The 16,201-nt window shown below is 38.3% G+C and overlaps 1 protein-coding gene across 2 annotated transcripts in view; it reads left to right on the top strand.

The window, feature by feature from the left end:
* Positions 1-16,201, top strand: part of LOC138827199 (folliculin-interacting protein 1) — an 88,222-nt gene that overhangs the window by 28,467 nt on the left and 43,554 nt on the right. For both annotated transcript variants that reach the window (XM_070022706.1, XM_070022705.1), the window contains exons 2-5: positions 8,188-8,314; positions 9,171-9,305; positions 14,947-15,047; positions 15,534-15,608. In XM_070022706.1, coding sequence (XP_069878807.1) covers positions 8,188-8,314; positions 9,171-9,305; positions 14,947-15,047; positions 15,534-15,608 — 438 coding nt within the window. The remainder of the gene's footprint in view (positions 1-8,187; positions 8,315-9,170; positions 9,306-14,946; positions 15,048-15,533; positions 15,609-16,201) is intronic.

Genomic DNA, 16,201 nt, shown 5'->3' with positions numbered 1-16,201 from the left:
GAAGTAGCCAAGTGATATAGCTGAATTGAAGTTTGTATATTGAAACAAAAATTTTCTCCACTCTAGGGATTGTAACTCAGGGCCTTGGACATTAGGGAAACACTCCATATTGTTGGGCTACATCTCTACAAAGTCAGTGTTTTGTTCTAGACTTGTCTCCTTGAATTCATCATAAGAGTTCAGATTAGTGAGCTGGTTTATATACTGATTTCTGGTAGCCGTGATCATTAGTGCTTGCCTGTCCACTTGCTGGCCAGCAGGTTAGATACAAGTATATTGTGACTTCCAAGAATAGGTACTTGGATTTCACTGAAACAAAGAAAGTTGGGGCACATTGAGAAATGATTTTCTTTAAAAATTTTTGTTTAGTAGGTGAATAAACCCACTTTTTTTTTTTTTTTTTTTTTTTTTGCCAGTCCTGGGACTTGGCCTAGGCATTGTCCTTGAGCTTCTTTAGCCCAAAACTAGCACTTCCATTTGAGCCACAGTGCCACTTCCAGTTTTTCTAGTGGTAAATTGGAGATAAGTCTCAAGGACTTTTTAGGGCTGGCTGGCTTCAAACTACAGTCCTCTGATCCCACTCTCCCAAGTAGCTAGGATTACAGGTGTGGGCCACTGGCACCTGGCCTCTACATTCCTTTTTTTTTTTTAATTGAGTAAAATATTTTATATCAAAATTGGGTAGTTTACCCCCTGACTCCCCGCCAAGGAATCAGCACAAATTTCATTGTGTCTAGAAAGGAAAAGTATGATGATTATACAGTAGAAATGTATGATTATAACTTTGGATTGTGAAATTTCTTTTCCCTCCTAATTCACATGGGTTTTGTTAACTGACCTAATGTTTGCTACTTTTGTTTTACTTGTCAAGGTGATATACAGAGGGGTTACAGTTATATAAGTAAGGTAATAAGTACATTTCTTGTCAAACTTACTACTCCTTCCTTCATTTTTGTCCTCCTTTCATTCACTCCTCCAATCCCCCCAATAATGTCTTGTGTATATCACTGTTGCATTGGTTTCCCTTGTCCTTTGTCTCACCATTCTGTTGTTCCCCTTCCCTTCCCCATTTCACATACCAGGGTAGCAAAATCAAATAACAGCTACAACAGGGGATAGGTATACCTTAGGGGGAAGACTATAAAAGAAACAAGAAGTCACAATAATAACAAAGAAAACCCTCTTGCGTCCATGTCTTGGAGTTCATTTCACTTAGCATCGTCTTATGTAGTCACATGTAAGTAGCTATTGAGCTATTCTGCTCATCTGCGAAGATTATCTTAGACATACACTATTTATTGCAAATAAGGGAAACCATGGGACCTATGTTTCTTCGGGTTTGGGTTACTTAATATGATTTTTTGCATTTCTTTACAAATGGGGAGGTTCATTCTTTCTGATGGAAGCATAGAATTCCATTGTATGTATCTATATATGTGTATATATATCTTTTTAGTTTTTTGGTCGTGGGGCCTGAACTCTGGGCCTGGGCACTGTCCCTCAGCTCTTCAGCTCAAGGCTAGCACTCTACCACTTGAGCCACAACACCACTTCTGGCTTTTTCTGCTTATGTGGTGCTGAGGAATGGAACACAGGACCTTGTGCATGCAAGGCAAGCATTCTACCACTGAGCCACCTTCCCAGCCCTCATATTATCTTTTCTTTTTTCTTTTTCTTTCTTTCTTTCTTTTTTTTTTCTTTTGGTCGTTCATGGGGCCTGAACCCTGGGCACTGTCCCTCAGCTCTTCAACTCAAGGCTAGCACTCCACCACTGGAGCCACAGCGCCACTTCCGGCTTTTTCTGCTTATGTGGTGCTGAGGAATCGAACCCAGCGCCTCATGCATGCAAGGCAAGCGCTCTACCATTGAGCCACCTTCCCAGCCCATATATTATATTTTCTTGATCCATTTGTCTACTGAGTGCATCTGTTTTGGTTCCATATCTTAGCTGTGGTGAATAATACTGCAATAAACATAGTTGGTATGGCCTTGTTTGTGGAAATTTGGATACATGCCCAGAAGTGGGTTTGGTGGGTCATAGGGGAGCTCTATGTTTAGTCTTTTGAGGAACCTCCATACTGCTTTCCAGAGTGATTGAAGAAGTTTACACTCACACCAGCAATGCATTAGGGTTCCCTTTTGGCTACATCCCCTCCAGCATCTGTTGTTGTTAGAGTTCTTGATTATAGCCATTCTAACTGGGGTGAGGTGGAATCTCAATGTTGTTTTGATTTGCATTTCTTTTATGGCCAGAGATGTGGAGCATTTCTGCATGTGTCTATTGGCCATTCTTACTTCCACTTCAGTGAAGTCTCTCATTAAGTCTTAGCCCACTTACTAATTGGCCTCCACATTCTTTATGTGGGCTCCTGAAGAGCTGGCTTCTAGCCACAATTTGCTGAGTTCCTGCTTTGGTTTCCTGGCTGCCATGAGGTAAAGAGCCTTCTTATCACATTGTCCCACATCATCATGTTCTGTGCAAGCACATGGGACTAAGTGGGCAGGGGTGAAACCCCTGAAAACATGAGCCCAAATAAATCTTTTTTTTTTTTTTTTTTCCTGTGAAAAGTTTCTGTCAGGTACGTTATCACAGCAGCAAAACACTGGCTGACAGAGCAACCTTAGAAAATTAAAAAATAATAGCAATGAGATTGACATTCCTGATCTATACATCTGCCAGCACAGCACTTAAGTTTACAGACTACTTAGATTTTTTTCTTAGTCATTTATTTATAGTAGAAGAGATAAAAGACTTGGGGGCTGGGAATGTGGCTTAGTGGTAGAATGCTTGCCTAGCACGCATGAAGCTCCGGGTTCCATTCCTCAGTACCACATAAAGAGAAAAAGCCAGAAGCAGACTATGGTTCAAGTGGTAGAGTGCTATACTTGAGCAGAAGAAGCTCAGGACAGTGCCCAGGCCTTGAATTCAAGTCCCAGAACTGGCAAAAGGAAGAGAGAATTGGAAACATATATTTTATGTCTGTAAAAGTCCTAGACTCTTTATTGAAACAAACGAAAACAAAAAAAAGGGGAAGCTGTAGAACTCTTTTTTTTTCTTTTTCCTTTCAAAAATAAGTTTTGTCATGGCAAGAGATTTCTTAAAGGCTCCTATTCTCCCCTGGTCCCATAGCTGGTTTGAACCTTTTCATATTACGGAGTAGAGATGCCTTTGAGTTAAATTCAGACGTCTTTTTTATGTCACCTGACAGTCTTGTGGTTTCAGATGAGTATGGTTCACTGCTATTATTAACCTGGCTTGGCAGTTGTGCATACCTGGAGTTTTTAGGGATTTTGAGAAGTGGAGCTGCTTTAATAGAAATAGAGTATCAGTAATGTAGTTTAATCCAACATGTTTTTTTTCAAATCTGTGAACCTAAAAATCACCCCAAAACTAGTTGTAAGTTTGGTGATATATTTGCTTTCATATATGTGATGAATTTTAAGTGCTAAAATGTTGTAAGTACTTGTTTTATGAGAAGTGAATTTATAGTCAATGGACTTCTTGAGTTTTATTAGATATTTAAAAATATATCATATACATATACTTACGTTATTTTTTGGGCATATGTATAGCTGACAATTGTGTCATTCACTGTGCTTTTTCTCTCTGTACATAAGAACATTTACTGCAAATATTTGGTAAGCATTATGTTTTTTTTTTTTTTTTTTTTGTCGGTCGTGGGGCTTGAACTCTGGGCCTGGGCACTGTCCCTCAGCTCTTCAGCTCAAGGCGAGCACTCTACCACTTGAGCTACAGCGCCACTTCCGGTTTTCTGGTGGTTTATTGGAGATGGGAGTCTCGGGGTCTTTCCTGCCCAGGCTGGCTTTGAACCGCGATCCTCAGATCTCAGCCTCCTGAGTAGCTAGGATTACAGGCGTGAGCCACCAGCGCCCGGCTGGAAAGCATTATGTTTATAAAACTAAATTCAAAACTTGACATTGTAGTAGTATATTGTACATAGTCTATGTATTTATTTATTCATTTATTTATTTTGGTTGGTCATGGAGCTTGAACTCTGGGCTTGGGCACTGTCCCTCAGCTCTTTAGCTCAAGCAAGGCAAGAGTCTCCCGTGGACTTTCCTGCCTAGGCTGGCTTTGAACTGTGATCCTCAGATCTCAGCTTCCTGAGTAGCAAGGATTATAGGCATGAGCCACCAGCACCTGGCAGAGTCAAATATTTTTAAGTAATTTGACATCCTCAACAAAATACAGGGGAAAAAGTTTCTAAAATGCAAATATAATTGAAAGAAGATATATATCATAGAAGATATGAAGTAAGATCAAAGGGAGATGGATGCTGGTGGCTTGTGCCTATAATCCTAGCTATTCATAAGGTTGAGATCTGAGAATTGTGGTTCAAAGCCAGCCTGGTCAGTCAGTAAGACTCCTATCTTCAATTAACCACCAGAAAATTGGAAGTGGTGCTGTGACTCAAAGTGGTAGAGTGCTAGCCTTGAGCAAAAAAGCTCAGGGACAGTACTCAGGCCCTAAGTTCAAGTCCCACCAACAAAAAAAGGGTGGGGGGAGGGTGGTGAAATGGGAAAAACAAAAAAAAAAACATGTGCTGGGAAGGTGGCTCCGAGGTAGAGTGCTTGCCTTGCATGCATGAGGCCCTGGGTTTGATTCCTCAGCACCACATATGCAGAAAAAGCCGGAAGTGGCTCTGTGACTCAAAGAGTAGAGTGCTAGCCTTGAGCTGAAGAGCCTGAGGGACAGCGCCCAGGCCCAGAGTACAAGCCCCATGACCGACAAAAATAAAAAAAATAAATAAAAATAACATTATGTGGCAATATTAAGTGTTGCAGGAATGTCAACAAAGAGTAGACTTGAAGGTTTTGAGAGTTTAGTAAGTGGTAATCCCACACTGATCACAAAAAAAGTTCACTTAAGGTTTTTGTTACACTTAATGTCACATTCTTCTAATACATTTCAGGAACAACTCATTAGACAACCTTTCTTTGGGCCAGTTGTGGTGCTTGAACTCATTGAATACACCAATATTTAACATCCTGGCCTCCCAGTTTCTTCTTTTGTCCCTCCCCTTGGTCTCTTCTTGGTTATACTTTGAGCAAATTGAAAGCTACTCATTCTGACCATAATTTCATATCCTTATTGAAACCTTTTTTTTCCTTCAAGACTACTGTTTTTGTTGTTTTGTTTCATCCTTTTCTTCAATTAAGTTTATTAAGACCATATTTCCTCAGCTAATGAAGTCCAGACTTTATGTTCTTTTATTGTAACTGCTGAGCAATTTCTATTAAATCCAGTGTTTTCCATTATTGGTTTTTACAAGACTACTTTTCTGATTATTTTGGGTCTTGAACTTGGCCTGGGTACTGTCCCTGAGCCTCTTATTTGCTCATGGCTAGTGCTCTACCACTTGAGCCACAGTGCCACTTTGGTTTTTGAGTGATTAGTTGGAGATAAGAGTCTCATGTGATCCTCAAATCTCTGAGTAGCTAGGATCACTCCACGAGCCACCAAGCTGAGACCCACCTTGGTCTGGCCTTTAATAGCTTCTTTTACATAACCATAAAGCACAGTTTTTTTGTACAGGCTGTTTAGTGTGATGCAAATCAGTGTGGTCTAAGGATATCAACATTTAATTAGGATTACACAGGAGGAAATGAAAATGTTATTTTCTGTCAAGAATGAAGGTGTTTTCTGTTGCCAGTCACCGGTAGTTTCACATGAATTATTAATACAGATTTAAATTTCTCTAAAGGAAATGAAGGAACTTAATCAAAATCTGTTATTGGTAGATTTTTTGTAAGGAGGGACAAATCTCCCTTGACATTCGTGTGTGTGTGTGTGTGTGTGTGTGTGTGTGTGTGTGTGTGTGTGTGTGTGTGTGTGTGTGTGTGTGTGTGTGTGTGTGTGTGTGTGTGTGTGTGTGTGTGTGTGTGTGTGTGTGTGTGTGTGTGTGTGTGTGTGTGTGTGTGTGTGTGTGTGTTGGAATTGGGCTTAAACAATCAGGACTTGGGTGCTGTCCTTTCGCTATTTTGGCTTTTTGGTGGTTAATTGGAGATGAGCCTCATGGACTTTCTTGCCTGGGCTGGCTTTGAACTGAGATCCTCAGATCTCAGCCTTCTGAATAGCTAGGGTTACTAGCATGAATCACCAATGTCTGTTTTAGTGTTATCATTTCTTAGCAACTGACAGTAGTATGTTGGTTCACCAAGCTAATTTCTCCATCATTTCATTCACCGTTTTTTTTTTTTTTCTGATTTCATTTGTCCTGTTTGATCTTTTACACCATATAGCTATAATATAGATGTAGGAGAAAAATGAGGGAGGGGTAAAAAGTTTGACACTCACTACCTTATGTATGTAACCGTAACCCCTCTGTACATCACTTTGACAATCAAAAAGAAAAAAATATATAGATGATAGTCATTGCCCCAGTATAATATAGCTGATATGACTCTTTCCTTGTGCCTAACTCTTAGACATCCCTACTGTCCAAACTTTTTTGTTGTTGTTGTTGATCATGGGCTTGAACTCAGGGCCCGGACACTCTCCCTGAGCTCCTTTTACTCAAGGCTAGTGTTCTACCACTTTGAGTTACAGTGCCACCCATATAGTAGATCTAGAAGTCAAATTATAACTAAAGAACACATTGTAGATTTTTATATAAAATAGCATTACTTAGTTTAAGTCTGAAAAGTTATACAGTTATGACCCTTTTTTTTTTGTTGTGGGTTGTAGGGCTTGAACTCAGGGCCTGGGCACTGTGTATGAGCTCTTTTGCTCAAGTCTAGTGTTCTACCACTTTTGAACCACAACACCACTTCTGGATTTCTGGTGGTTCATTGGAGATAAGAGTCTCACAGACTTTTCCTGCCCAGGCTGGCTTTGAGCTGTGATCCTCAGATCTCAGCCTCATGAATACCCAGGATTACAGGTGTGAGCCACCAAACTATTAAGGCTGTTGGTTGCTTTTTAAAATTATGATTACAGTTTTGAAAACTAGATATGCATCCATAGACAGAATTTTGCTTGTCTTTAACTTTTTGTATAAATTGAAAAATACAGTCAGTATTTGTATTAACTGTTCACAATATAGCCTTATTTTTTTGCCTATATTGTGTTTGTGGTATGGTTTTCAATAACATAAAAATATCATAATGTATTTATACACTCTGCTATTGGTGGATATTTTTTCTTCAATTTGTAGCTATTAAGAACATGCCTGCTATAAATATTCTTCTATTGTGGTAAACTTTTCTGAAGTAGAATTGCTGGAATCAACTTTAATTTTAGGAGAGAGAGAGAGAGAGAGAGAGAGAGAGAAAGAGAGAGAGAGAGAGAGAGAGAGAGAGAGAGTGTGTGTGTGTGTGTGTGTGTGTGTGTGTGTGTGTGTGTGTGTATTTTTGCCAGTCCTGGTGCTTGAACTCAGGGCCTGGACACTGTCTCTGGCTTCTTTTTTGCTCAAGGCTAGCACTCTACCACTTAAGACACAGCACAACTTCTGGCTTTTTCTGTTTATGTGGTACTGAGGAATCAAACTCAGGTCTTCCTGCATGCTAGGCAAGAACTCTATCACTAAGCCACATTTCCTGCCCCTGCTGTACAAGTTTTTATTGACGGCATTGTTTGAGAATTTCCACTACACTTGTTTTATCACTTTGTTTATTTATGTCTTTCAACTCCTTTGCTGTTGTTTAAACTGAAAATAGTTTCTGTTTTCACATTTATCTAAAAGGTCAGTAGCTGAGTGTTAGTGGTTCATACCTATAATCCTAGCTACTTAGGGGGCTGAGATCTGAGGATCATGGTTCAAAGCCAGTCTAGGCAGGAAAGTCTGTAAGACTCTTATCTCCTGTGGTGTTGTGGTTCAAAAGTAGTAGAACAGGGGCTGGGAAGGTGGCTCAGTGGTAGAGTACTTGCCTTGCATGCATGAGCCCAGGGTTCGATTCCTTAACACCACATAAACAGAAAAAGCCAGAAGTGAACTGTGTCTCAAGTGGTAGAGCGCTACCCTTGAGCAAAAGAGCTCATATACAGTGCTCAGGCCCTGAGTTCAAGCCTTACAACATTAAACTCAGTAGTGCTATTTTATATAAAGATCTCTAGTGTGTTCTTTAGTAATAATTTGACTTCTAGATCTATTATATGGATTTATTTATAAAGATATAAATTGACATTTTCTAAAGTATCTCTGATGTACCTTTTTTCCTTTCTAGTTGGCCTTTACCAGAGTTTGATCCAAGCCAGATTCGACTGATAGTATATCAAGACTGTGAAAGACGAGGGAGAAATGTCTTGTTTGACTCCAGTGTTAAGAGAAAAAGTGAGGACACATCAGTTTCAGTGAGTATCGTTATTGATTTGATTGAAATTTAATGTTGGATATTTTAATAATGAAAGAAAGGGTAGGTAAAAGTTCAGTTATGGTATTTTTGTTTGTGATAAGCATTTGTCTCTAGCATGTTTAAAATTCAAAGTCCTAATTGTGAGGGTTTACTTTTTAAGAAAACACTTTCATTATTTCTTATCATTATTCTTATTTCATTATTTCTTAGCTAGAAATTGTAGTTCAATTTTTTTTAATATGATTGTGTTGTTTGGTATAGCAGAGTTATTGGGGTCTTTATGGAAGATGTGTCTTAAACCTCTTGCTTTGCAATTGTGGAGAATGAGATCTAGAAAAGTGAAAATATCTATTTAAAGGTACAAAACAATTTAAGGCTCTAGGCTGTAGAACACTGTATTTTCTCCTATGCTAAAGTGTAAAAACAAGAAAAACTATTCTGTAAACTTTGACACTATATTTTGAAATATGTTGTAAACGGCTTGTAATTAAGTTAACCTAGAACTAAAATCCTCCTAATCTCTGCCTCCTGAGTGTCTTCAGTTACAGGTGTCTTTCACCACTCTGGTATTTAAGTCATTATTAGTAAATACTGCTTTAGCCATAGTGATGTAGAGTAATTGCTGTGATTTTAAAATGTCCAGTGGAAAAATGTACTAGACTCTACAAATGTTGTAGATTAGCTCTGAATAAAGAAAAATGGTCCTAAATATAGCACAAATGTAAGTAGGTATAATTTAAAAAATAGATTATTTTGCCATTCTAGGGTTTTCCAAAGGGTTTTATACTGTAGTTTATTTTGCATATAGTAAGAACTCTGTCAGAATATGAATGGGAATATCATCTGTGTTTCAGAAATTGTGTAGTGATGCTCAAGTTAAAGTCTTTGGGAAATGCTGTCAACTGAAACCTGGCGGAGACAGTTCTTCCTCTTTGGATAGTTCCATCACTTTATCCTCTGATGTAAAAGAGCAGTGTCCAAAGTACCAGGTAAAATCACCAATTTCATTTGTTTATTCATTCACTTATAAATAGTTTTGAGTGCCATGTTAGGACCAGAAATATCACAGTGACTAGTCCTTATCTCCTTAGGATTTCATTATGGTAATTAGTTTTATTTTTTTATTTTTTGTCAATTGTGGAGTATGAACTCAGGGCCTGGGGGTGCTGTCCTTGAGCTCTTTTGCGTATGGCTAGCACTCTACCACCTTGAGCCACAGGAACACTTCCAGCTTTTAAGTGGTTAATTGGAGATAAAAGTCTTACAGGGATTTTTCTGCCCCACTGGCTTCAGATCTCAGTTTCCTGAATTGCTAGGATTGCAGTCGTGAGCCACCAGCACCTGGCTAAAGATAGGTCATTTAAAAAAAGCAAATTTATGAACATTGAAAAATCTAGATATGGGGAACCTAGGATGTTTTCTTCTTTCTCTCAACTCATGTTTATTGGCAATCAGAATTTATTTTATTTTCTTTCTTTACTTTTTGGTCTGAGACTAGGATTCAAACTCAGTTCCTGATGCTTCTGGTCATTGGCTAGCACTCTACCAACTGAGCCAGGTCTCCAACCCCAGAATTCCTTATTTTTTGTACCATTTCATTGTTGAAATTTAAAGATAATACAAAATACAATTCAGACATATTATAAAATTAGAACATAACTGGAAGTAGAACACACAGAAATATACAGAATTCTTTTAAAATACGGCATTAGCAGATGACAGTTCTTCACTCCTGTAATCCTAGCTACTTAGGAGTCTGAAGTAGGGAGGACTGTGGTTTAAGGTTAGCCTGTGCAGAACAGTGGATAGGACTCTTAAGTGACAGTTAGATGCAGTGGCTTACAACTGTCATTCTAGCTATGATAGGAAGCCTAAAATAGGTAGATTGCTACTCAGGTTCATATCTGGACCAGGAAATAAATCCAACAAAACAGGGCTAGAGATATAGCTTAGTAATAGAACTACAAGGTGCTGAGTTCAAACCCTAGTAGCATTAACAGCAACTAAGCAGGATTAAATGAGTAACTACATAGGAATGTATATAAACGTGTATATATATATATATATATATATATATATATATATATATATTTTTTTTTTTTTTTTTTTTTTTGGGTCCGGTCGTGGGGCCTGAACTCTGGGCCTGGGCACTGTCCCTCAGCTCTTCAGCTCAAAGCTAGCACTCTACCACTTGAGCCACAGCGCCACTTCTGGCTTTTTTTTTTCCTGCTTATGTGGTGTTGAGCAATTGAACCCAGGGCCTCAAGCATGCAAGGCAAGCGCTCTACCACTGAGCCACCTTCCCAGCCCTATAAACATATTTTATATAAGATCATTGTTTAGTTTCACGCTAAGCCAATAGGAAATGTGTATCCTCTTACTTACATGAATCATAAGAATTTTATATTTTGTACCAAAATAGATTCTTGAGCATTTAAGTTATTTGTACTGAGATGATTGTGTTTCAGTGGAAATTTATCTTTATACTTCTCAATGGAATAGCTAAAGTCTGGGTGTTTAGTAGGAGTACTCTACAGACACTTCTGTCTTCCTTTGTTTTCTTTTTCTTCACTTTAAACAAATTCCCAAGTAGTACTCTGCCATGTAGCACCAGCAGAGGTTATGCCACTGTGAAGTGTTCTATTTTTCCAATTGTGGAAAATTAACCTTCTTTTATATATTATGTGATGAAAAATAAACAGTAGTAAACTGACCAAGTTTATTGAGTCTGATGATAATGAGTGATAATGACCACATTTCATATCAGAATCCTCTTAAGAGATTTGTTTTAAAAGCAGAAACTATCCAACCATTTAAACTGTTTTAATATTGTTCACTGTACTTGATATGTTTGATAAAATGTGATCTCAGGTAACTAGAACATTGTCTTTAAATTACATGGGTTATAGCAGATTATTAACTTCAGCAACAAGTACTTGGAAAATCTAGGCCTTTTAAATAAAGCATAAAAGGCAATGGTAGTAGTAGTTTCTTATATGATTTTTATTATAAATTTTGTCATATTAGAATTGATGACATGCTGGTGATGATTTTGTTAACAATTCGGTATATGCTAAAACAAGCACTTCGCCTCAGCTGGCTTCAAACTTCAATCTAGCCAGACACCAGTAATCCTAGCTACCCAGGAGGCTGAGATCTGAGGATCCAGGTTCAAAGCCAGCCGGAACAGATTGATTCTTACCTGAGATTCTTACCTCAAATCTGAGATTCTGGAAGTGGAGTTGTAACTCAAGTTGTGCAGTGCCAGCCTTGAGTAAAAATGATAGAACATGAGGCTCTCACTTCAAGGCCCAGTACTGGCAAACAAACCCTCAATCCTCAGATCTCAGCCTTCTGAATAGCTAGTAGCTAGGAATATAGGTGTGAGCAACAAGCACCTGGCTGTGTTGTTTTGTTTGTTTGTTTTACTATAGTGTTGTACGAGTTCTTTATATATTCTGGAAACTGACCTTTTACTAGATAAGTAGTTTGTGAAAGATTTCTCCTTATCTTGCAGATTTCTTTTTTGCCTTTCTGATTGTTCCCTTTTGTAGAAACTTTTTAGCTAGATGTCCCAATTTTATTTTATTTTAATTAATTTATTTTTTTTGTTGGTCGTGGGGCTTGAACTCTGGGCCTGAACGCTGTCCCTCAGCTCTTCAGCTCAAGGCGAGCGCTCTACCATTTGAGCTACAATGCCACTTCCAGTTTTCTGGTGGTTTATTGGAGATAAGAGTTTCATGGACTTTCCTGCCCGGGCTGGCTTTGAACCGCGATCCTCAGATCTCAGCCTCCTGAGTAGCTAGGATTACAGGCGTGAGCCACCAGTGCCCGGCTTCATTTTTATTTTTATTTGCCAGTCTTGGGGCTTATACTCAGGGCCTCAGGGCCTAGGCCCTGTCCCTGAGCTGCTTTTTTTTTTTCTCGAGGTTAGCACTCTATGACTTGAGCCACAGTGCCACTTCTGGCCTTTTCTGTTTATGTGGTACTGAAAAATTGGACCCAGGCCTTCATGCATGCTAGGCAAGCACTCTACCACTAAGCCACATTCCCAGCCTTCTCTTTTTTCCTTTTGTTGCCTGTGCTTTCATTGCCAAGATCAATGTTCTAAAGATTTTCTTTGATCTTACATTTAAGTCTTTAATCCAGTTTGAGTTGACTTTTAAAATATGATGTAATGGTTCGGTTTTACTTGCTTGCATGTAAAAATTCAGCTTTCTCAGCAGCAGACTATCCTTTCCTTATTGAGTATTCTTAGCACCCTTGTGATTAATAATTGACATGGCTGGTGTGGATTAGTTTTTGTACTCTATATTTTGTTCTATTGGTCTATTTGCCTGTTTTTCTGCCAGTACCATACTATTTTTATTACTGTATGTTTGTAATATATTTTGAAATCTGGAATTTTGATACCTCAATCTTTTTCTTGTTCTCATTCTAGAGTCTTTGGTTATTTGTGGTCTTTTATAATTCCATGTGAATTTTATAGTATTTTTCTATTTTTTATAAAATATATTCTTAGAATTTTAATAGATACATTGAATCAGTAGAGCACAGGTAAGTCTTTTTATTTTTTACTAATTATTTTTTTGGTCTGTGATGGGGTTTGAACTCAGGGCCTATGTGCTGTCCCTGAGCCTCTTTGTGCTTAAGGCTAGCACTCTACCACCTTGAGCCACAATGCCATTTCTGGTTTTTTGGAGTAGTTAACTGGAGGTAAGAGTCTTTCTGGGACTTTTTTTTCCTAGGCTGGATTCTAACCCCAATCTTCAGATCTCAGCCTCCTTAGTGGCTCGGAATACAGTCATGAGCCACTGGTACCCAGCTTAAGTCTTCTTTTTCTTTGTATTTATTTATTTATTTTTTATTTTTTGCTGGTCACAGGGCCTGAACTTGGGGCCTGGGCGCTGTCCCTCAGCTTTTCAGCTCAAGGCTAGCACTCTACCATTTGAGCCACAGCATCACTTCCAGTTTTTTCTGCTTATGTGGTGCTGAGGAATCGAACCCAGGACCTCATGCATGCAAGGCAAGCACTCTACCACTGAGCTATCTTCCCAGCCCCTTGTATTTATTTATTTAGGCCATTCCTGGGGCTTGCATTCAGGACTTAGGCACTGTCCCTGAGCTTTTTTTGCTCAAGGCTAGAACTCTAACCACTTCCAGCTTTTTCTATTTATGTGTTACTGAGGAATTGAACCCAGGGCTTTATGCATGCTTAGCAAGCACTCTTCCACTAAGCCACATTTCCACCCCAAGTCTTCTTTTTAAAAAGTACAAAATATATATGATTTTTCCATTTGTGCATGTTTCATTTACAAAATAGAAGTAATAAAAATTATATAGTGAATTACATTTATGTTATAAGCCTTAGGGAAATGTATATGTGTAAGACATTACTAAGGATGTTCATTTGAACAGTATTTGTAATAGAAAAAACCTGAAGGTGATCTAAATGCTCATCAATATTTGATCTAATGATTGTGATAAACTGTGCTACTTTTCCCCCCATTTACTGCTGTTTCAGGGTTTAAACACAGGGCTTCATGCTCTTGTTCAACTTTTTCCACTTATAAATAGTGCTGCTACTTGAGTCACATGTCCAGTTCAGCTTTTTTTGCTGGTTAGTAGGAGATGGAGTTTTCTGGACTCTTCTGCACAGGCTAGCCTCAAAGCCCATTCCTTAGATCCCAGCCTCATGAGTAGCTAGGATTATAAGTGTGACCCATAAGTGCCTGCCTAAATTTGGCATTTGTATACCATAAAATACTTAGTGGCCTTTTTTTTTTTTTTTAATTTTCTTGGAGACAAGGTCAAATTCAAGGCTGGCCTCAGAGTCTCAATAGTCCTGCTATGTCCACTCAAGTGCTTGAATAATACGTGTTTGCTATTATACCAGCTTTCATGGGTCTTTTAAAAGGAAAATTTTCAAAAATAAAATTTTATTTTAATATTATTAAAGAGAGTTATACAGAGGGGATACCATTTCATAAATCAGGTATTGAATACAATTCTTTTTTGGATAATGTTGTCACCCTTCCTTCACTTCCCCCTATTAATTAAATTTTTGTGTAACATTAAACTTAGCTGCAAAACATTTTAAGTTGTAGAACGTTGTATATAAGGAAGAATTAAAACTCTTAGGTGTGAGTTAACTATTCATTGCTATGTCTAAACTGCCAGAGAAAACAGCCTGGCTCGGGGGGGATTCATTTTGGCTCATAGTTCAGAGGATCAGTTCAAAGATACTTGGCGCCCCATACAGTTGGACAGAATATCAAGAGTGTGTGTGTGTGTGTGTGTATGTGTATATGTGTATATGTGTATGTGTGCCAGAGCAATTTATAGTCCTGCCCCCCAAACCACACCCCTGGTGAGTTATTTCCTCCAACTAGTGCCTACCTCTTACCTTTAACTCCCAGTAATACCTTCATAAGTTTAATTGTTGAGTGGGTCACAGTTCTCACAATCTAGTCATTTCACCAGGGGTGTGCTTCACTAATCTCCTAGGCATTTCTCAATTAAGGTTAACCATTATATGGGATATCTATAACTAATGGTTTTTAAAATAACATTTAAAATCATCCTAAGGTTTAAAATTATGTATTTACTTATGTTTCGGTTATTGCGCAGGGTTCTCGATGCCCTTCTGATGCCAATATGCTTGGAGAGATGATGTTTGGCTCAGTGGCAATGAGTTACAAAGGATCTACCTTAAAAATTCATCAGATTCGGTGAGAGGTTTTCTAATTTTTTTAAGTGAATCCATTTTTACATGTCCAGTTTTTTGTTTTGTTTTTTGTTGTCATGGGGCTTGAACTCTGGGCCTGGGTGCTGTCTCAGCTCTTCAGCTCAATGCAAGCGCTCTACCACTTGAGCCACAGCGCCACTTCTGGTTTTCTGGTGGTTTATTGGAGATAAGAGTCTCATGGACTTTCCTGCCTGGGCTGGCACTGAACTGAGATAGTAGCTAGGAATATAGGCATGAGCCACCAGCACTGGGCCATGTCTAATTTTCTTTAAGACAAGAGAATTTCATTTGATCTCTACTCCAATTGAAAATGTCAGATTCTCAATTTATATTGTCCTTTTTGTCTTGTGACTATGCTCTGGGGGATGTGTGACTTACACTTTTTTTAAAAATAATAAATGAACAGATGATTGTGTTTTAATTTTGAATTCTCTTTGACAGTCTACTTGCTTGCTTGTTTGTTTTATAGTTCCCCTCCACAGCTCATGCTCAGCAAAGTGTTTACTGCACGCACTGGCAGCAGTATCTGTGGAAGTCTCAATACGTAAGTGCCTATGGACATAGGGTGAAATGGATTACTTGAGTTGTGTAAAATGAAAAGAGTGCTGTTTAGATTGTACAACACATTCATATTTTCTTTCCTTTTTTTTTTTCCTTTATAAGATGGGTTTTCACTTTGTAAATCAAGCTGGCCTCAAATAATGATCTTCCTTTCTTAGCCTTCCAGGTGCTGAGATTGTAAGCATATGCCACAATACCTGTACAAATTTAGATTGTTTTTTTAATCATCTTAGTTGAAAGCTTATGGAAGCCAGCTTGCATCCTCATTGTAGTTGAAAAAAACATAAACACAAGACTTCTGTTTTAGGAATTTGCTAGAAGGTATATCTGGAAGGAAACTGTTAAGTGCATTTCCATCTTGAGTTACTTCTTAAAATAACCATCTCAGGTTGATTTCCATCAAAGCTTATTTCCCGTCTTTCAGCTCTGTGCTGAGTTAGATTCTATAATGTTGTGCTCTTCAGTTTTTAGGTTCCCTGAAGAATTAACTCTGCAGACAGGAATGGCCTGTATCAGCCATTATATATAATACGTATAATATATAATAATAGCTGTGGGATATTATAAGCATGCCAA

Source organism: Dipodomys merriami, unplaced genomic scaffold (assembly GCF_024711535.1).
Source record: "Dipodomys merriami isolate MVZ:Mamm:240054 unplaced genomic scaffold, mDipMer1.0.p SCAF_151, whole genome shotgun sequence".
NCBI lineage: Eukaryota > Metazoa > Chordata > Mammalia > Rodentia > Heteromyidae > Dipodomys > Dipodomys merriami.
Note: the sequence above shows the minus strand (reverse complement) of the source record. Positions and strands in the feature narration are given on the sequence as shown.